Source organism: Chionomys nivalis, chromosome 3 (genome assembly GCF_950005125.1).
Source record: "Chionomys nivalis chromosome 3, mChiNiv1.1, whole genome shotgun sequence".
NCBI classification, from domain to species: domain Eukaryota; kingdom Metazoa; phylum Chordata; class Mammalia; order Rodentia; family Cricetidae; genus Chionomys; species Chionomys nivalis.
The window spans coordinates 83624711-83647130 of NC_080088.1; the positions used below are offsets into that span (position 1 = coordinate 83624711).

The 22420-nt window shown below is 42.7% G+C and overlaps 1 protein-coding gene across 2 annotated transcripts in view; it reads right to left on the bottom strand.

Annotated features, from left to right (window-relative positions):
- Positions 1-22420, bottom strand: part of Uspl1 (ubiquitin specific peptidase like 1) — a 31647-nt gene continuing 9227 nt past the window's right edge. The window contains exons 4-9 of one of the 2 annotated variants that reach the window (XM_057765895.1): positions 21325-21949; positions 17450-17563; positions 14462-14591; positions 10795-10920; positions 4849-5006; positions 1-2305 (exon numbers count right to left, since the gene is read on the bottom strand). In XM_057765895.1, coding sequence (XP_057621878.1) covers positions 516-2305; positions 4849-5006; positions 10795-10920; positions 14462-14591; positions 17450-17563; positions 21325-21949 — 2943 coding nt within the window. In that variant the 3' untranslated portion in view covers positions 1-515. The remainder of the gene's footprint in view (positions 2306-4848; positions 5007-10794; positions 10921-14461; positions 14592-17449; positions 17564-21324; positions 21950-22420) is intronic. The other variant, XM_057765896.1, reaches the window with a different exon arrangement.

The following is a 22420-nucleotide window of genomic DNA, read 5'->3' on the forward strand; positions in this document are numbered from 1 at the left end:
TTTATTTCTGTGTGTACATGTTTGTGTGGATACATGTGCATGGTTTAGAGGTCAGAGGTCAATGGCAGGTGTCTTCCTCAGTCCACTCCACCTCATTCCTTGCGATGGGGCTTCCACTGCAACTGCAGCGCACCAATTTAGCTCAACTGGCTGCCCAGCAAGCTCCTGGGATCCTCAGACCTGCGACTCCAGGTGTGCACTGCCACATCTGGCTTTTTACAGTGGTTCTGGGAACTGACCCAAGGGTGTCATGCCTCCCCAGACCCCAACATCAATCTTAAAATCTTGAAATTTAATGTAGTCACTCTATAATCACAAAACTGATTTTAAAAAAGGCTGAGGACTTTAATTTGCCAGTAGGTGCCATGCTTCACAAGCAGAACCAAAGGGAGACCCCAGTAGCTTACAGCCTTCCCCGTGGCTAGAACACAAGGTCATGCATTTCAGCCAGCACTACCCACAAGTCACATCGTCTTGCAGCAGTGGTCAGTGTTAAACTAAAACGTTAACAACACTCAGCAATTCTCAAACAGATATTCATCAAAATGAGGTATATCTAATGTGTCATTTGTTAAAGAATTCAATGTTGAAGCAGGAAAAAATTCATCAAAAATATCAGTCTTCATGGGGCTTCCCAAGTTCAAGGTTCTTATAGAGGTACTGTCTGTGAGTGAACATTGCTCGACTTCAGACTGGTTTTTCTTGGGGCTGCAGTAATTATGGTCCTGACTCAGAGACGTGTTCTGAAGAACAACACTAAACTCACTAGGTGCTGGCGTGCTGTCCCCCATCTCCAAGTACCTCAACTCAGGCTCCACACTTGCTGAGGGCTCTGACAGGGCTGCAGGCGAAAGCAATTCTGCTAAAATCTCTTCATGATTCTGGCTGTTATAAGAGGTACCTCCAGGAGCAGGGCTGCACCCGGATTTGTTGTCTGCAAGGTCAATTTGATGCTGCAGCTCACTTAACAGATCTTCTATGGACTCACTGTCATTTGGAGACCCACAATGGGACACAGAATCTGACTGGTCACTTACAGATGTCCCACGGTTCGGGGAAGACATGAGAGCAGCTAGTTTCTTCTTCTTTGCCTTTAACTTTTTAAGAAGTTTGAGCCGAAGCTTATGAACCCCATCTTCAGCGGCATCTCCAGGGACTGCTGGGGAGGAGGCACTTTTATTGTCATGGGAACTGTGGCCGAGGAGAGCCGCATGTGAGCTTTCCTGCCCCTTCAACAGGGCCGCCGAGGCCTTCCCACCAGCATGGGGCAGAGCAGCAGTACTGCCTGAAGGTGGAGAGCTGCTGCCTGGGGACAGCTTGTCCACACGCTGAGAAGCCTTCCTAGACATCCTGTTAGCCTTCCGGTTTGTATTTTTCGTCTTAAAGCCATCAAAATGGCTGGCTCCTTTAACAGAGGGCTGCAGGTCAGTTACTGCTCTGTTCTGAGCCAACACACAGGGTGGCATAAACGCACCACCCCTGCTCAACAGCCCTTTCACCCAGCTTCCCACAAAAGCTTTCTTCTGATCATCTTTCCGAGGCTGATTCTGTGGGGAACTGGTTGTTACCATTTTAGAAGACGCTATGGTTTCTCTTTTTCTTAAATTTGTCTGAGATTTAGCAGGCTGTGCGGGTTTTAGCCTCTCAGTTGTAAGTGGCAGCAACTGTATCTGAGTGTCCTCAGCTACCATGGACTTCACTTCCTGAACAGGAGGAACAGGAAGAGGGGCGTCAGGCACAGGTTTAGGAACTGCAGTGTCTCCTGCCTGTGACAGTACTGCCTGTGGGTGTGTGCTCACCCCTGATGGGACAACTAGCTTTCCTTCACATGGGTTAGACGATAAGGAGGTCGTCAGTGAGTCCTGGGGTCGCACAGCAAGTGCTCTGACGAGCTCTGCACTTTCTGCCACGGGTCTGCCTTCCAACTGGCAATCTTTGGAGTCCATCTGAGAAGCAGAGGTCGTTTCGACCGAGCCCTCTGTTCCTGAAAGTACACTATCTCCGTGGGCTACACCTTGTACTTCTGGCAGAGTCTGAGGAGTGGCTGGCATATGTGCGGGGTGGGCGGCTGAGGGTTCTGAGGTGGCAGGCCCACCCACAGAATCCAGTGCTGGCGAAGCTGGCTGCTCCTCACCTGACGCAGGCTGCGCACATGGCTTTGTACACGGAAAGCAGGTGGCTTCTTCAGTTGGTACCTGCAACTTTCTTTCCCAAACAACAATATGGATCTCTGATGCTGGCACCTCACATGTCCCGTGCCTTTTAGCCCATGGGCCCTTTAAGTCATCACACTCCAGCCAGCTCCCTGGGAAATAAGAAACAAAGTCACAGGTGAGACCTTCCCAACACTATTCTCCCTTCCCGCTGCTCTCTCTCCGCACCCACAGAAGGAGCACAGTGAAGCAGTCTTCTCCATGGCTCCACTGTCAGTGCTAGTTTTCATTGGATCACAGAAGGTACAGGCTATGAAATGCAGAAATCTGAAAATGCAGGGAGATCTGCTGGATAGTTCACATCCTTTATTATACACACTAAATCGCAATGGAATCCTAATATACTCAACATCAGAAACGAGTAAGTTGTTCCATGTATATGGATGGCAAAGACACATTTAAGGACTGAAAAGGCTACAGCGCAAACACAGCAGCACTACAGGGAATGGGCTCAGGGGCCATCAATGGCAGCCTGGTTACTGCAGTCACAATTTCAGGGTGTGGGAGGTGTGGTAAGGGAGAGAACATATGAAGCAGACTAAGACACAGAACAGGAGTAACGAAACAACTAGTTTATTCCTAAAAAAAAAACACCTTAGAAAGATAGCTACTTAAAAAAAAAAAGGAAAGGAAATACTGAATGCTGGCAAGGCTATGGAAAAACTGGGTCCCTGTGTGTTGTTGGGGGGCTGCTCTATCATCCTACACCCGCAGAAGGAGCACCGTGAAGCACAGCCTTATAAAGGGCGCAGGAAGAATCTAGTCATTAGGGAAGACACTCTGAGCACACCCCCAGAGAAGCACACCAGCGCTCCCAAACAGATGAATGGGATCATTACTCAGTTTTGGAAAAGGAAGGAAACTCGGCACACTGTGACACTGATAAACCCAGAAAATGTGCTAAATGAAACAAGCCAGACACAAAAGGGCAAATCTTCCGGTTCCACCCGCATGAGGTGCCAGAGCTGTCACATTCAGAGACACAAGGGAGAACAGTGGCTCCAACAGCCAGGGAAGATGGGATCGGGAGCTGGCGTCTGCTGAACACAGCTTGTTTTAGAGAGGAGAGAGCTGCAGACCGGGATGCTGGTGATGGATTTACAGGACTGTAAATGAAGCCAACGCCAGTCAACTTTATAAGCTTAAAATATTGAAATGGAGAACTTTAGATTATGTCCATTTTGCTACAATAAAAAAATTAAGCAAACAGAAGCCATGGCTAAAATGGAAAGAAAACGGATGAAAGATAGTGGGGGCAGGAGGTGTTAAAGGGAGACTGAACCATTCATGTTCATTTGCATTTTAGTTTTGCCACATGATAATTTGAGAAAAGCTAACAACTTTAAGTCCGGATAAATAATAGCTTTTCAATAATTAACATGGGTTTTAACAAAGCAAACACACAGAGGTGGTAAATTAAGAAAGCACTGAGCGAAATATCATGTGCACTCTGACACACTTTCTGTCCCTTGGATTACAGTGGTGACGTCATTTTAGACACTGTGGCTGAGGCAGTAGAGATGTCACTACCCACAGCACTCTCTTACAGTATGGCAGTATGCTCAGAGACATTTTCAGAACAGCACACACAGAAAACACATGGCCCCTAAAGCTGAAAGGTCCTGTTAAGAACTGATTTTGAAGAGTCAGATGTGGTGGCACACGCCTTTAATCCCAGCACTTGAGGGGTAGAGGCAGTTGGATCCCTGTGAGCTTAAGGCCAGCCTGGTCTACATACTGAGCTCTCAGACAGCTAGGGCTGTTACACAGAAAAACCCTGTCTCAAAAAACAAAAATAAATAAATAAATAAATAAAAATAAACAAAAAGAACTATTTTGAGAAACAAGAAACAGGGAGGTTAAGAAAGAAGAAAGTCCTTTCTGCCACTGAGCTTCAGACTAATTGAGATGCTTATGTACTGGCTAATTTCTAAGGTGTCTCATTAGTGACTAAGAACAAATAGAAGTCTAAAGCCCAATAGATTTTCCCCCTTTTAATCCCTTAAAGAGAAAAAATAAAACAAGTTTTAAATACTACCAGCGAAGTGGACTATGACCAGCAGAGCTGGAGAGAGAGGTGAGTGTGAGGTTATATGGGTAGGGAGAAACACAGTTAAAGCAAACTATCACAAAGAAACTCGCTCTTCTGCAGAATTAGCATAGTGTGGGCACACATGGATGCACGTCAAAGTAAAAAAAAATTTTATTATCAAAAAAAAATTTTTATTTATCAAAAAAAATTTGTATTAATATTATTTTGTAATAATAGATATTTTGCAAGGATACTCTAAAACACATTTTTAAGAGGAAGAGCAGAGGGGCTGGAGAAGATGGCTCAGAGGTTAAGATCACTGGCTGCTCTTCCAGAGGTTCTGAGTTCAAGTCCTGCACCCACATGGTGGCTCACAACCACCTATGAGATCTGGTGTCCTATTCTAGCATGCAGGCAGACAGAACACTGTGTATATATAATAAATAAGAAAATCTTTAAAAAAAAAAAAAAAGGAAGGGCAGAGAACTTTTAATAAAGAACACAGAAAAAAAGAAATTTAGGTGAAGTCTGTCTTTATAACAAAACAAAACCCACGAGGCTCTATTTCCCACACTCAGTAACATAAACCCTTTCAACACTTACCATCAGCATCTAAAATCCATGTTATAAAATGGTTATTTGCTTGGTACTGTATTACAGAGGTGACTTGGTAAAGACTGCCTTCAAAATGAAATGCATAGTGCTGCAGATCCTTCCGAGGTAAGCCTTCCACAAAGTGCAGCATGATTATGGGCGATGCTCTGTGGAAAAGAGGCACGAGTTAAACCAATTTCATGGCACGTGTCTGCCATTCATAAGACCATCCAGTCACTGACAAGGCTAGCTGCGCTACCTTTGCTCCAGCACCTCCAGATGTCTGCCTTAACTAGAAAGGGAGAAGAGGCTCTAAGAAGCATTTGACACTAAGCCCGTTGGAACGGCACCACCAGCAGCTGGGAGTCACCATAAAGCAAGATTGACAAAGACCCTGAAACAACACTTGCTCTACCTACAGCTCAAAGCTCAGCGCACTATGCCGCAGAGCTCTGGAAGCAAAAGTCAAGCTCCTTTAGGGTTTTCTTTGGTATAAGGTGCCCAAATCAATCACTTCTGTTAAGTAGAAAAAGTAGTTAGTGAAAATCTTATGCCTAAGACACTCAGACACTGAGTTGGCCAATTTCTCCCTCATCTCAGGAAGTAAGAAGAGCCATTAAATTCAAATTTGCACCTAAGAACTTAATTTGTGCTTAAGTAGAAGAAAATGAAATATACTAGATTTATTATAAACTACAGGATGCTCATAATTTCAAAAATACATTTGACTATTACAGAAACGAGCCTACAGATGGGCCTCAAATAACTAAATGTAATAAAACTCTTGGGGTTTAAGAAATGGTGAATACCCCTAAGAGTTAATCCTAATATTTAAACAGATGTCAAATTTACTTAGCTTATCAAATTTTATTCAGCTGGAAATGAACTTGAATCACTCTCCAAACTGTAAGATCATCCAGACTGACAAGGAAAGATATGTAAATTACTCCGTCAATTATCTTGTTGGACAGTAGGTCCTCAGAACTGAAAAGCCTGGAAGTCCTGTAAACCATCTATATCACCACATTCTTTGTCCTATTTTTTTCTTTCTTCTTTCTTTTTGGTTTGGTTTTCAAGACAAGGTTTCTTTGCATAGCCCTGGCTTTGCTGAAACTCTGTGGACCAGGCTGGCCTCGAACGCACAGATCCACCTGCCTCTGCTTCCTGAGTGCTGGGATTAAAGGGGTGTGCCACCACTGCCCAGCTGGTCCTGGTTTTATTTTATTTTTTTATTTTATTATTATTATTATTATTTTGTTTGTTTGTTTTTCGAGACAGGGTTTCTCTGTAGCTTTGGAGCTGGTCCTCGTTTTAAAAATCGGACTTAATTTACCAATTCCAAGGCATCACTGACCATAGAATGTGCCCATAACATAGACAGACTGTCAACTGGGATATGAAGTGTGCCTTCCAGTGACGCAACAGTGAGGCAGAGGTTCTCACAGTTGGACAGGCAGGCCGTAGACTTGGACTCTCTGCTATTAATAAAATCTTTGAGTAGTAAAGTCTTGTATTTAGTTCCTTGGGCCTCACACATGTGACACCTAACACTACAAGTACCTTCTGAGGCTACCTAAAACCTCGTGAGTCTATACTGAAAAATCTGTGAGTCTGCACATGAGCATTTTAGGACATGCACATGCACACACACACACACACACACACACTAAGAAGAGTAAATTATACAATACATGTAAGAGCACCTGCCAGATTGCATGCTTTTTACAGTCTAAGGCTTCTAAAGCAGTAGCTGGTAATGAGTCAAAGCGAAGAACCAAGATGAGCCCCACCTGCAGCTCGAACTGCAGTGACACTCACATTCTAGCTGAGTGCAAGCAGATGTCCCAGAAGCTGCTCTGAAACCATGACAGGACAGAAATGTCATTACCCAGAAAGGGGGAGAAGAGAATGAACAAAAGGTTGACCATACAGCTCAGTTCTCTGGGGACTAACGGAGAGGGCAGGCTGAACAACCTCACAGTTCTTTACATGGTTCTTTCCTTTCAGCCTCACAGGCAAGCGAACCCAACCCTCAGAATGTCCTCCTCACTACCAGGCCTCCCAGGGGCAGAATGGCTGCAGCTCTGGTTCTTCTTGCTATATCTGGGGAGTTCTCAAACACAAGTCCTAACCCCCGTGCTTTACCACACTCAAGGTCACAATGGCCTCCACTGCCGGAGCAGTTCACCATTAAAGACGGCACAAGTTTCAAACGGTGGCATGAGTGTCCTCCACTCCTTGCTGTTTCTGGGTCTCTAGACTCTAGTATCTCCTACAACTCCAAACCTTAGCTTGTTCAACCCAGCGTCTCAGGAACTAAGCCCTGTTTTGTTTCCAGGCTTCTTCCTACCCATGACCCTATGCAGGAATGTCAGCCATGAAGGATGCTCAGATCTGAGGAGAGCCAGTTTAGACTTTACCGCAACCATGGGAAACAGACCTGAAACTAGAGTCAACAAAAATTCAGAGCTAAGAGTGCCTGTCACCTGGGTTTACCTCTCTTAAAAGGATGAACCTAAGGAAAATAAAGAATTTGACTCCCCTGGCCACCTCAAGACAGCAGGACTACCAATCTTTACCCACCAGAACAGCCACATCTTATACTAAGAGTAAGATCACAAAGTCAATTTCTATCAAAACTTCTCTAATAACTCAAATCTCAGACAAGGCAAATTTAATAATTCCATATCTGTACTGCAGTAACATCAGTTTCAGGCAAAAAAAAAAAAAAGGTATATAAAGCCTATTTTTAAGTCATTGTCCACTTTGTATCATTTCCAATCTTACAGACAAGCAGAAAAGCCTGAGTCAAATCAGATATAATTCAAAGAACACAATCATGAGCTACAATAAAGAGATGCATCTTCAGAAAGTCCAACTGCTCCACAAAGGGGTACAACTGTCCTCTGGAGATAGTTCAGGAGCTTGAAAGCATTTTCTATCAAGCAATAAAGATTTCAATTAAGAAACAGAATCTTAGGTCATGGATGGTTGTGTTAGCAGTTCCAGAATTCTGGAGGCAGGGTGAATGGATCTTGAGTCTGGAGCCAGCCTGAGTTACATACACAATTCCAGGTCAGTCTAAGCTACAAAGCAAAACCCCGTTTCGTCATCTCAGATGGCATAAAGACCCTATACCCTGTCTCCAAACAAAACCAAAACCAAAAAGCAACTACCAGCAAGAGCCTGATAAGATGGCACTCACCTATTATCTCAGCACTCAAGAGTTTGGGGCCAAGAGGATTCTAAGTTCCAAGACTAGCATAGACTACACAATGAAACTATGTTGAAACACAACCAAAAACAGACAATAGGAAAGCGAAACAATCAAATAAGAATAATAAAAGCTGGTAAAACAGAAGTTAAACTATAATCATCTATTCAAACAGCAGGCTGGCTGGACCATGTATGTCCAAGAGTGCACAATCTCCTGAGATTGTGGCAAGAGCTACAGGCTCATTTCAGCAATTTAGGAAGTCAAGCCTGAGCCCAGGCACCCAGTGCCCACACCATCATACTCAGTTCAATTCCTCAACAGCTCGCTCACAGAGACCAGTGGAGCCGGACCCAGCAGCCATGATTTACTATGGATTCTCCTCAAAGGGTACGTATTAAACGTGGGTGATCTGAGACCAGGTGCTGGGGTGTGTGTGTGGTGGAGGGGGCTTACACTGTGGACCTTAGAATGATATATGGCCAAATTATGGTCTCATGATGAATTTATTGTTTAGGGTCTCATGACAGATGGATCTGTCTATCCACCCACCTACCTATCTATGCTGGCTGGTCTGGAACTCACTCTGTAGACCAAACTAGTTTTGAACTCACAAGCTCCACCTGCCTCTACCTCCCAGGTGCTGGGGTAAAAGACGTGAGCCACCACATCCAGCTGATGAATTTTCACTTATATTATTCGTAAAATCCGTGTTAAATTTGCTTCTAAGTCTACTAAATACCAGCAAGTCAAGTTGTACTAATTTCAGAGCAAAACAACCTTATACAAATATCTTGTCATTTAAAATTAAAGTATAATTTTAGATAAATTTAATTTACCTTTGAAGAAAATAGGAAATGTCCAAATTATAAATTTGGCTTACTAACTGGTCCACTGGAATTTAAAACAATTTTAAATATAAACATGAGTGTATCTAATGAAAACATTTGCTGATCAGAGAATGAATCTTTTATGTAAAAGCAACATATTTATATAATTAAAAAATATGTCACAAGGCAATCAATTAGCAGATCAAGCAACATAATACAAAGGAGTAAATCCTCAAGCCCCAAGCCAGAAAGATCATCAGCTGCGTTTATGAACACCAAGATGCTTAGGCAATCCCACGGCTGTGTAGGAAAACACCAGTCATGCACTGCTGCCTTTTACTGCTTGGTCCCCAGGCGGTCAGGCCAGACTACTGACTTCAGGGTAAGGCAGCTTGCTCCTTCCCACTCAGCCTCACTCAGACACTACTGAGTGTCAGGAAGCAAGGGACAAAACAAGCTAAGAGCCAATAAGGACAAAGATAGGAACAATCCTAAGGCCAATAATAAGCATTTAAAAGACAGACAGGAAGCCAGGCAGTGGTGGTGCACGCCTTTATCCCTAGTGCTCAGGAGACAGTAGTAGGTGGATTTCTGAGTTTAAGGCCCCTGTCTACAAAGCAAGTTCCAGAACAGAGGACGTGGATGGGGGGAGGGGAAATGACACGGGACAGGGGAAAGGAACATTATCTAGCAGAAAGGAGGAAACAGTGACATGAGTGCCACACAGCAGGTACAGTGATGAAGAGTGCTATTGTCAACAGACTCACCAGAGAGGGAATGACATGGGCATATTAATGCAGTTCTACTTACAGAGGAAGGACACGAACACCTGAGCAAAGGTCGGGTCATAGCAGACACAGGAGCCCCAGTCCTACAGCACTACAGCCAGAGAGCAGAACCAGCTGACTGTAGTTCTAGCACTTGTCAAGGGAGGCAGAGGGATGGCAACTCTGAGCCTACCCTAGGCCAATAGCAAGGACTAAAAACGAAGCAAAGCAAATCAAAAAGAGCACAATTAAACAAAACTGACTGGGGGGGGGGGGTGCAGACTGTGGAACGTATGAAGGGGAAGCCTAGAAAGGGAAGGGAAACAGGCGAGTGCCTGATTTCAATTAAGGCTACAGTACTATTAAAGGAGAATCCAATAATTTAATGAGAATAACTCTTTAGAAATATTCTGAGGAACTTCTGCAGATTAGACAGTACCAGAGATTAGTTAATGTCACTGGGTTGCTTCCTCCATAAGATTACAGCTCATCCCATTAGTGCAGTCAGCCTGAGCTGGAAGGCTCCAGAACACACATGCCTGAATGGATGGGGTTGTTCACTGTTGATGCCTAACACTTCCCTAGCCTCTACCCACCAGAAGCAGCAACCACACAGATCAAAGCCAATAGCTCACAAATACAACAGAAATACTTGCTCAACAGCAGCAAAAAGCCTATAAGATGATAAAGAATCAGCAGGATGATACCTAGGAGATGGGACTGGAGAGACAGCTCAGCAGTTAAGAGCAATGGCTGCTCTTGCAGAGGAACTGAATTTAATTCTTAGCACAGGAATACAGGGCAGCTCACACCTGTCTGTAACTCCAATTCCTGGGTTTCTCACACCCTCACACCACATACATATAGGCAAAACACCAATGCACATAAAATAAAAATACACACACACACACACTATGAGAGAGGGGCCAAGCCCACAGCAACCCTACTGCAGTGTTTCATCTGGTACAGCTTGCCTACCAGTCAGTTCTTTAAATGATAAGCATTTGGCAGTTCATATGTGTGTGTTCACTCAAACTTCTAACAGGTATGTTGTAGATACTATTTTCTTTCTCAACACATGAGAAATGTAAACCCATCTTCATTGTATCCTAAAAATGTAAATTTTAAGTAAATTTAAACTCACCTCTCCAACACCATTTTTCTTATCTGTGATTTACTGTTGCAACTGTTACATGGACCAAAATGGGCGGCGTTGAGTGGATGCCACTCAGGAACAACATTTGTAAAGGTGACTAGACTCTTCAAACACCTACAAAAACAGGCAAAACTTGAACCCATTTGCTAAAATCATTTGTATTCCTTTAACAAATCCAACTACTTACTGGAGCTTTGATCTCAATCATGTATTAGTACCGTGGTACCCTCTCCCGCCAAGCTGGACTGTGGAGACTGCACATGGACTGGCTTTTCATCTAGAGCACAAACAACAACCTTCCAGCACGAATGCCACTGACACTTTACTCCAGAGAATTATCTGTGAGGTCCCCATTGTGCACACTGGAGGTTTAGGGGCACTCCTGGTCTCTACTTATCACATTCCGGGACCAGTTTCCAGCTGCAGCAACAGTGTCTCTAGATACCGCCAGCTACCCAAAGCAGCAGCATCGAGGCTCTTGGTGAGCATCACTTCTAGAAGGTTGTTAAATTTACAGCTCAGTGGATGTAGTGCAAATTGGCTAACCATCACTGACAACAAAAAGGGTGGTATTTTCAAGTTATATACAACTTAACTTTCTTATCTGTTAGAAAAAAAGAATTCCCTTGTAAAACACTTCTACTTTTACACATGCTGTTCAAGTACTGAATTCACTTTAGTTTGAATACCCAAAAGCAAGAGTCAAGATGATCTTCAATGGTGTACACTGAATCTTAGTTGCATCAACTCTAACAAAAATGTTTTAATTAAAACAAGTATATTGCCAAAGAAACACACAAGCTTTTCCCTTCTAAATAACAAATAATATTGGCATATGGTACCTGAGCAAAGAAAGCATTGGCAGTTAAAACTGATCAGTTTGCAGAAAAGCTAACCTTTTAAATGCAAAGCAACAGACAGGTTGTTCTGTGTGCCCAGACTGTACTCCACATGCCTCATTCTTTAAGATACTATTAAGTAAAGACTCCTAGCTTTTAGATAGTAACAAGGATTTTGTCTCAATTAGTGCTCATGTTCCACGTGAAGAGTGACATTTCTGATCACCCAATATACGTACCATTAGGCACAGAACTTGGCACTCCCCTAGTGCTCCAGTCTTTGTAAGACAACGAGTGGCAGACAAAATGGGGTCTGACTCAAGACCACCAGGCACTACAGAGCAGGTGTTTATCCTCTCCAGAAAATAACTATGCAATCAAATAAAAGCCTTTACAATAGCACACAAATCAGAGGCACTAAAATGAAAGGATTAGCTGGGCAGTTTCTGTAGCAAGTAGAAGTGAGTATTTGTGACCTCGATGTACACTGATTAAATGCCACCTCATCTTGGCTTTGACTCCGTAACTGCTTTTTACTTTTCAAAGTAAAGATTACTCTAAAGAAACTTTAACAATTACTTTTTTGTGCATGTGGTTTCTCTGTGTAACAGTCCTGGATGTAGATCAGGATGTCCTGGAACTCACAGAGATCTGCCTGCCTCTGCCTCCTGAGTGCTGGGATTAATGAGGTTTGCCACCACTCCCAGCTAACAACTACTTTTAAAGAAATAAAAACAAGGGACTGGAGAGATGGCTCAGTGGTTAAGAGCACTGCTGCTCTTCCAGAGGACCTGGGTTCGATTCTCACATGGGCAGCTCACAACTTTCTCTAACTTCTGTTCCAGGGTATCCGATGCCCTCATACGACATGCATGCAGGCAAAACACCAATATACATAAAATAAAAATAGTTGATTTAAGAAAAACAAAACAAGAAAAGACATAAAAACAAGATACCAAAGTGGTTGGTGGCTTCCCTTGGAGCCCTCTTTGAGCTCAGTGTGAGCGCTGCTCAAGCCCACTTACCACCTTATAGATAAAGATGCAGAGCTGACAAAAGATTGCACTAATTGATGAGCCACTAACCCTCTCTCGTGAGCTCATAACTACTTTCCTAAGCATCTAGTCAGCTGAACTGGCCACAACAGGAAATCACTCCCACTGCCTAGGTGAGCTCCTGGCACACAGAACACACTAAATGAGAATCTGTCAAAGCGCTAGCCTGTGAATTCTAGAAAAGCTGTAATTAAGCTGATTTTAATCATCAGCTCTGTTTATATTATTAAAAACAGGTAGTGATTACAGAGTTTAGCACGGTGAGCACAGGAGCCACGGAGGCAAGAAACAACGCTAGAGGTCACCTGATTCTGCTACTGACTAGTGAGTTCCTCACTCAGATACTATGAAGAGAAAACCAGAGCATTTGTACAAATCAATGGAGACCTAGGAATGGAATATTCACTTGCTTCCACAAATATTTCAAGTCCTAGTGTGAATTCTTACCCCTTCCTAGCAGTTTTAAAACACCTGACTAAAAAGCAAACTTTGTTGCCGTCATTCTCTACAGCATTTCCTACTGTCCAGAACAGCCTTGTGAGACACGGCTATCCATACAACCATTTCCTCACGTCACTTTACCTTCTAACTTTTGAAGCTTGCTTGTAGGTGAGCTGCGGCGGGAAAGATTGACTGACTGACTTCTACAATATTCTGAATGACCTGCAAGGCCGGTTGTCTTTTTACAACCCTGGCTGTCCTGGAACTTGCTCTGTAGACCAGGCTGGCCTCGAACTCACAGAGATCCTCCTGCTTCTGCCTCCTGAGTGCTGGGTTTAAAAGCAGGCACCACCACCACCCAGCTAGCAGGTCATCTATTAATAGCCAGTTAACAGCTTCCCTGGTCTGCTCAAGCGGGGGCCTGTCAGACAAGTACCTACCCTCTCTGCTCTCCTGAACTGGAAAACAGAGGCAACCTATGGTGGATGCTACTGTACACTAGGAGCATCTCCAAGATAGAGGCCTAAAGCAAACAAAAGCCTTGTCTCTAACAGAAGGGTAAACAAAACACAGCTTCAAGGACTTCTAAGCAGAAGCATAGCTAAGAATGTTCTAGATGTGAAGGGTGCAATTCTCATTTGTTTCTAACTTCCCAATAAGGAAATAAGAAAATGCATTTTAGCTATCCTTCAAGCTGTGAATTTTTTTGAGCTAATTACAGAAGCCCACCACCTATAGTCTCTTGTGTTGCAAACCGTTCCTTTAGCTTTAGTGGAGAGAGAGTTTAAGATGTGGAAGCCAGCTGTGATCTGTGCCTCCATTTTCAGAACTGAGAAGGCTCAGGCAAGAAAGTGGCAAATGTGGGCCGGAGAAATGGCTCAGAGGTTAAGGTTCAATTCCTAGCAACTACATAGCGGCTCACAACCATCTACAATGAGATCTAGCTCCATCTTCTGGCATGTAGGCATATATGCTGGTAGAATATTGTAACACAATAAATAAATCTTTAAAAAAAAAAAAAAGAGGAAGAAAGTGGCCAAGTCTGAGGTCAGCGTGAGCTACTTAGCAAGACCCTATCTTAGAAAAATAAAAAAATGTGTTGGGGTCTAAGACATGGCGACACATGCTTCTGCCTCTACCATTCTGGATTCCAAGGCAGAAAACCTCGGGTCTGTTACCTTGTCTTGGGGTGGGGGTGGGGGGTGAAGGTGTATTGAGGGTGGAAGTGCCAAGACAGAGTATACTATAGGTACAAAATTTAAATTATGCTATTACGAACAATTTCAGGAGAAAGGATCCATTAAAAAACCCAAAACTGACCTGTTTTGATACTGGTACCCACAATGGGAACATTCAAAATTCCAAGAAAAAGAGTATGTAAAGAGCTTTTCAACATGGGGTTCTAGTTTCAACAGTGCGGGGAGTGCAAACACGGGACTTTCCATCTCACCTGCAGAAGAGATAAGAGAAAAGGAAAGATTAGAAGGCGGAAATGGCAAGTGGAAAAAAAAACCCAATCACTAGTCAACTCCCGAAAGTATACAGCGCCTATGTGTGAACACAGCTGGGCAGTCAGTCGGTCAAGGTGGAACTGGAGGAAGGCTGAGCACCTCGCCAAACACAACCAGCATGAACTCAGCTCCCATGCTAGTCTCTTCATTTTTAAATGTCATGAAAACATAGGACAAGAACATATGGGACCCACTCTGCTTTCCTTCTCAAAGGGGAAAGCCCGCAGAACTATAACCCTGTCCATTAAAATAAAAACTATGGAAATGGTTTGCTACAAATAGTGAAAGTTAGTGAAAACATTAGAGAATCGCATCAGAATTGGTCATAACCATTAAATTACCATTTCACTTCTATTCGGATCCACCATCTCTACAGTGGAAGAGGTTTAATATACAAGGATCAATTCTGAATCTCCCCACTTATCTTAACCTTTAATCCAATTCTTGAATAATTAAATTCCTGCCACTTTAAGACTAGAGATGGTGGGGATTCTGCTGTCCTTAAACAAAAATGGAACCATACGTGCCAGCTTTGAGATCAAGAAGGCTATTTAACAACTGATCCCATTCTTACAGCCCCACTCCAGCTGGTTTCTTGCCTTCTCATCCTCAGGGCTTACAAGGCCCAGGAGACGGACTGCAGATGCTTCCTACCTCTTCCCTAGACCAAGCCTGTTCTCAGGGTCCTGTTCTTCCCTAGCCTGGAACTACAGGTGCCCAAAACATAGCCAGCAACTGTTGTGATGGAAGGACCAGAAGCATTACCATGAACAGGTTGCATTACCCTAGCATGTGCTGCAAGCACCTGCAATTACAAATGCTATTTTGCTATTTTAATAGTTGATTTTGTGATATAATCCCATTTTTTTTTTTTGAGATAGGGTCTCAGTATGCAGTAGTGGATATCCTGAAACTCACTATGTAAATGAGGATGGCCTTGAAGTCACAGATCTGCCTGCCTCTGCTTCCCAGATGCTGGGATTAAAAGCATGTGCCACCATATCCAGCCACAGTTATTTTTATATAAAAATACAAATCAAAATAATATATTTCTTATAAAGAAAAATAGAAATCAGCCTCCTAGAAAGACAACTGTATGAGCTGTGGATATTTAGTACACATTTGTGATTAAGTCACAGGTTTTAAATTTCAACTCTGCCGTAACTAAACATTAACTAAGAAGGCAAACAATTTACAATTCACAACAGCATTGAATCTTCACATCTAGCCTGGCAGTGGTGGCACATGCCTTTAATCTCAGCACACAGGGAGGCAGAGGCAGGCGGATCTCTGAGTTCCAGGACAGTCAGAGATACAGAGAAACCCTGTCTCTAAAAACAAACAAACAACAACAAAAACCTTCACATTTAACATATGTTCTAACATAGATATATGTTTTATTCTAATTTTGAGGCAGGGTCTCACTGTGTCGTTCTAGCTGTCCTGAACTCATTATGTGGACCAGGCTGGCCTCGAACTCACAGAGATCCACTTGCCTCTGCCTCCCACGTGACACTACACGTGGCTTCTGATACATACTTAAAATGTGGAGAAATATTTGAGGTCAATTTCTGTCATCTAGGTATGTGTACACAGGCACGCATGCACGAGTGTATACACATGCACACAGAGCTAATACAAATATGGAAGAGTAAAAAAAGAAGTTTCTCTCAAAAAACTAACAGATAGTGTGTGGTAGTGCACACTTTCAAGTCCAGCTACTTCAGAGGCCTAGGCAAAAAGAGTCAGGAGTTCAGTGAGAGCCTGGGCAATTAATTAGTAAGACAATAAAAACAAAACTAAGATTAAAAACAATAGCTTTCCTTTTCAGAACATTACAAAGCCTGGAAAGATCTGCACAGAGACTTTAGCTCTGGCTTCACTCTGTTCCCAGAGTCACAAAGGACAGAGCAAGTCCACCCCGTGCTCCTCTACTAGTGAGAAAGAGATCCAGGACAGTAGAATGGAGGCATCTTAAGAGGCACTTGCACTCTCCCTTTCTGCAGTCGGAACACTGAAAGCACGGTCAGGAATCTTGTGCTGGGGGGAGGGAAAGGCTGAGGCTCTGGTGCCTGACACGTAGAAGCCTGTCTCCCCTGAAGAGATTCACACCCCCTGACAACTTGCTAGTCCACCCTGCAGGAGAAACTCAAGCCCACACAAGGATGGACCAATGATGGGCAGCATCACATCCTGCGTAAGACTGCTTAGTTATGCACCTCACCTCCTGCCCTCAAATAAAACCTGAAATTCACCATGGGACCCTGACGGTCACTGGCCCACTTGTTCTGCTTCTAGATGTGGGCAATATTAAACAAACCTCTTTTCTTGGCTTTTCATTATTTCCTGTAAAAATGGCCTACTGAGCACCAGTGGCTGAGTCAGTTAGAGCTCCCAGGACCCTAACAATTCTAGTTACATGTGCATGTTATACTAACGTATTCATGACCAAAACGGTACCACAATTTAATCTTGGGTTGTGCAGGTGGAGATTTGGTTTAAAAGCTTAGAAGAGCCAACTATATACCAACTCTTTAGCACACTTTACAGGGGTCTGGATTAGGTTGCCAGAGAAAAGTAACCAGGAGTGTTAGCCCTAAGTGTTCACCTGGCTTTGAAAACTCAAGAGGTGAACAGCCTGCAGACATTCACAGATCAGGAGAGGACAACAGCGATGTAAGCCGTGGTAGGTTCCTAAGCAAACCACCACTACCCAGACTCGCCCAAAAGAATCCTATACCAAGTACTAAAATAATGCATTTCCTTATGCCATACTTATTTCTATACAATTACTTACCTAATGTACATCTAAGCTTAGGCTGAAGTTTAATGAAAATTTCATCTCTAACTTCATTCAGACAGCTCTCTATCTCTGCAAGTATTTCTGATGTCAGTTTTTTACAATCTTCACCTTAAAAAAGAAAGTCAGAACGTTATCATCTCATTAATGCATCTTTCCAGAAGAAAAGAAAAACCAAGATAGTAATAAGAATGAAAGTTTATCAGTCCGTTCTGCAGAGACAAAAAGCAAAACACTTTTTTTTTAAATTTTTTTTTTCAAGATAGGGTTTCTCTGTGTAATCTTGGCTGATCTGAAACTCACTTTGAAGAGCAGGCTAACTTCAAACTCAGAGACCACCTGCCTCTGCCTCCGAGGGCTGGGATTAAAGGCAGATTCCCTCACTGCCCAGCAAAACACATTTCTTATTATGCCTCCCCTGCGATATGCCATAGATTCCATTGACACCTGTCATCAGGTGCCATTTGCCCTTACTACCTGGATGAAATCTCAAGGAAAGTCTTTCTCAAAAACAACAGATGCAGTAATATGCACGTCAGAACGACGAGTGCTTGACGCTCCAGTCTGACTTGGAAACCATTCCTACAGCTTCATCACACTCGGAAAAGCTTACATTCTCAATGAAATGAGCATTAGGCAAGACTTGTGCTATCTGTTCCTGGAAAGTAAAAGGAAGAAAGGAAAATAGAGAATACAGAACAATGAAGCCCACACACAGTTAACAAGATTAAGAAAACTAATTATTCTGTATGTGGCTAATATAAACTAAAAGCAAAAAATTAAAATTCCAGTATCAAATTTTGCTCTTCTCAAATCATCAGTGAACTGTCACTTACTCAGCACCAAGGTTCTTGTAACTATTTATTAAAAAGCCGGTGCGCTACAGGCGATAATGCCTGTGAAGAACTGTAAAACCCCACATGACTGATGCATGAAAAGAGTCTCAAAATCAAATTAAAACAAAGTCTTGCCGGGCGATGGTGGCGCACGCCTTTAATCCCAGCACTCGGGAGGCAAGGCAGGCGGATATCTGTGAGTTCGAGGCCAGCCTGGTCTACAGAGCTAGTTCCAGGACAGGCTCCAAAGCCACAGAGAAACCCTGTCTCAAAAAACCAAAAAAAAAAAAAAAACCAAAAAAAAAAAAAAACCAAAAAAAAAAAAAACCAAAAAAAAAAAAAACCAAAAAAAAAAGTCTTACTTAATAAATCATAACTTCTAAATATTTATGCCCAAAATTGGTTAAGGAATCTGAGATAAATTTTTCCATGTAATAAAAGGAGCAGCATATTCTTTTTAATTTTTCTTGAAGATTTATTTTATCTATATGTGTGTGTTCTTGATTGTATATATGTTTACGGCTTGTGGGTATGTAACTGTGGAGACCAGAAGAGGGTGTTAGATCCCCTGGAACTAGAATTACAGGCTGAAGAGTGCTGGGAACTGAACCCTGCAAGAGCAGCCAGTGCTCTTAACTGCTGTGTGTCTCTACAGCCCTGAGAAGCCATTTTAATAATTCTTTTGGGAAGCCACTCACAAAAACTTTAATAGGCACATTCAATAACCTTCTAGGATACTAATCTGCAAAGTATTCAAGAGTTCCATGGCTAGGGTCATGATGTGAACTCATAATAGCAAACACAACAGGGAAGCAATGCACAGCACCCACCAATGACCTAGCAATCCCCATCACACCTTTTAGGATTTTAACAAAGAAACACCTACAGTGCTCAGGAAAAAAAGCTTGCAACAGCGGCAAGTCTGTCAAAGAATAAAAACAAACGAACAACCTATGTGCAAGCAAAATCAGATAAACACACACAAAGAGACTTCAGAAAAATTTCCAAATATGAGACTTGAAGAGTCACAATCTCAGTGTGGATGCAGGGAGAGGCCAGGTGATCACAACAACCAAAAAAGGATCAGAGATATGCAATGCTGGTGTGCGACAAAGGTGACACCAGAAAAGGTGTCTGAAAATGAAGAGAAAATGGACTTGACCTCATGCCATACACAATTAATCATTTCAATATCAGGGCCAGCAAGCTGTCTTAGCAGGTGAAGGCACTCATTGCAAGGCTGACACCTGAGCTCAATTCCTAGGCCCACATGATGAAAGGAGAGACTGACTCCTGAGAGTTAATTTCTGGCACGCACACACCCACCAAATGTAATGTTTTTTGTTACCGCTGTCCTTTTTTTGAGACAGGGTTTCTCACACCACACCAAATTTAATTTTTTGTTGTTATTTTCTGAAACAGGGCTTGTCTGTGTAGCCCATGCTGTCCTGGAACAACTCACTCTGTAGACCAGGCTGGCCTCAAACTCAGAGATCTGCCTGCTTCTGCCTCCAGAGTGCTGGGATTAAAAAACTGTACCATCATCACCTGGTATAAAGTACTTTTTAAGTAAAATACAAGTTGTAAACTAGGAGAGGAATCAGCAACATATATTTGACATAACATAGCAACAAAGATATAAAAAATGCATCCAAATAAGAACATGACAATCAACAGAACTGATGTTTCACAGAAAGTTGGAGGGAATGAAAAAAACAAGAGGCAACAGATCAATATTTTCCAATTCTGAGAGAGTCAAAGCCAGTCTGAAGACCATTTTATGCACTAATAGCAAACTCTGAGTGTAAAAACATTGCAGAGAATACATGGATTGGGAAGGGATTGCAGGAGGAGTGACACTGCCCACTGGCAGCTGAGTAAACACACAACTGGACTTCATACCAGGAGGTCCCACTATCCCATTCCCAAGCAACCAGACTTAAATACTTGGGAGAGAAAAACAGCATCTGCACTAATCAAGCAGACCTCCTTATCAGTATTGTCTACACACTATAATCAGTATTTGCATAGCATTCACATTGCATTAGGAATATGTAATCTAGAGATGATTTTAAATGCATGGGATGGGCTTAGGGTAGAGTTCCATCTTAGCATGTGCAAGGTAGGACTGACTCAGCATCACAAAGTAAAATAATTTTGAACATGATTTCAACATGGGCAACAGGCCTAAGCAGATCAACCCTAAGTTCATTAAAATGTAAAGTATATGGGACAATAAGCAATTGCATTATATAAGCATATTGCCATTTCTGACAGAGGACCCTGGTAGCTGCAAGATGTCCTAGAGCTAAGCTTCCATAGACACCAAAGGATGACTGTATTGATGTGTTTCTACTATTCATTCATTCATTCATTCATTCATTCATTCATTCATTCATTCATGTGTGCCTGAAGGGTGTGTTGGATGCTTTTGTCAGGAGTCTGTCTTCTCCTTTCACTGTATGGCTTCTGGGGATTTATACCAGATCATCAAGCTTAGTGGCAAGCACCTTTACCCACTGAGCTATCTTATGGGCCTGAGAACGTTTTAATGCTTTTTGGGCTGGAAGTTAAGAAGGAATTAAAATAGGGTGCAATGATGCATGCTTATAATTGAGCATGCCGGAGGCTAAGGTAGGAGAAATGCAAGTTCCAGGCAATGTAGAAAGACACTGTCTCAAAATCCAAACAAACACACAACCTGTACAAATGTATGTGTATATACATATATACACACACACAGACACCAAAATCCAATAGTGTCGTCAAGGGCAGAGTGCTGGGAATTACAGGTGCCTCCCATTTACTACGACACTCTGGTTGTTCCACCTTACAAACTTCAGATCTGACTGAATAGCACTGCCCCTTTCTTCCTCAGTTGCAGCTCTGGGGCAGTCACATGCTGACACTATCCCCAGGGTCCCTGCCTAGGTCTCTACAGAGAACAATGACTGCCCATAGCTCCTTTTCCACATGCTGTGAGACAAAACTCGACATTGACATCTTCCAACTTAAGAAGAATACATTAGCACAAACCTGTGACACCATGCAAGTGATGTGTGTACCCAAGTTTATCTGCTTGGTCGTATTTTCCAAACAGTCTCCCAAATACACACTCCTCTCTGGAGCACACCTCCGCCACAGTGTTCCTCAGTGCCTCCAGGTGCACCAGGGCCGAAAGGATACAGTCTAGCCAGCAGAGCGCCTGAGAGTTTTTCCACTGGACACAGAGAGTCTGGCAAAGTGATAAACATCTGCTCTCAGTTGACATTTCCAGCTCAAAGTCTTCACTTTGGAGGAGCATTCCAGAGGCACTAACTGTGGCAGGATCTTTTGTAGGAACCACGTCCATGTTAGCAGCTTCCAAAGTCTCAATCTGCTCCGAGGAAGCAACAGTCCTGGCAGGATTCTGGTGACCAGTGTTTTCTGGTGAGTCTGATGTGGTGTCACCACACACCTTTCCATTGTATTTACCACTCAAACTCTGCTCACCACCAGTGACAACGTGACTTCTAGCCTTCTTAGAATGCACTGGAAGAAGTGAATTCTTACAGGTGGTTTCCAATCTCTTTCTTTTTTGAGGCTTATTTTGAGTGTGACAGTCTTCCAAATCAGGAGAAATTAAATTAGTAAGTGATTGAGAGCCCAAAGGATAAATGCACTAAAAAGAAAACATAAAATTGTTTTTTTAAAAAAAAAAACAACAAAAAAAGGCAAACAGACCTCAATGATAATCCAAATCAGGTAAGTTTTACCTTAGATTCCTGTCATGAAAAACACAATTTTACCATTCATGTGTTGTGAGAGTATCTCTAACAACCCAAATTTCAGAGAACTAGAGGTAATCAAAGTGTGCCCTCCCCAAGGAAAATTTCCCTAGTTAATTTGCATCATCAGATCATGAAGCCTGACACAATGACACATGCCTTTAATTCTAGCACTTGGAAAGTAGAGTATGTGGGTTTCTCTGAATGAGGCCAGCCTGGTCTATATAGTGAATTCCAGAATAGCTAGAACCACATAGAGAAATCCTGTGTGTGTGTGTGGGGGGGGGGGGGGACGACGGACGGACTTACAGTAGATTAAGCTAAAAGAAAACATTACTTTGGCTTTAAGTAAAAATACATAAATA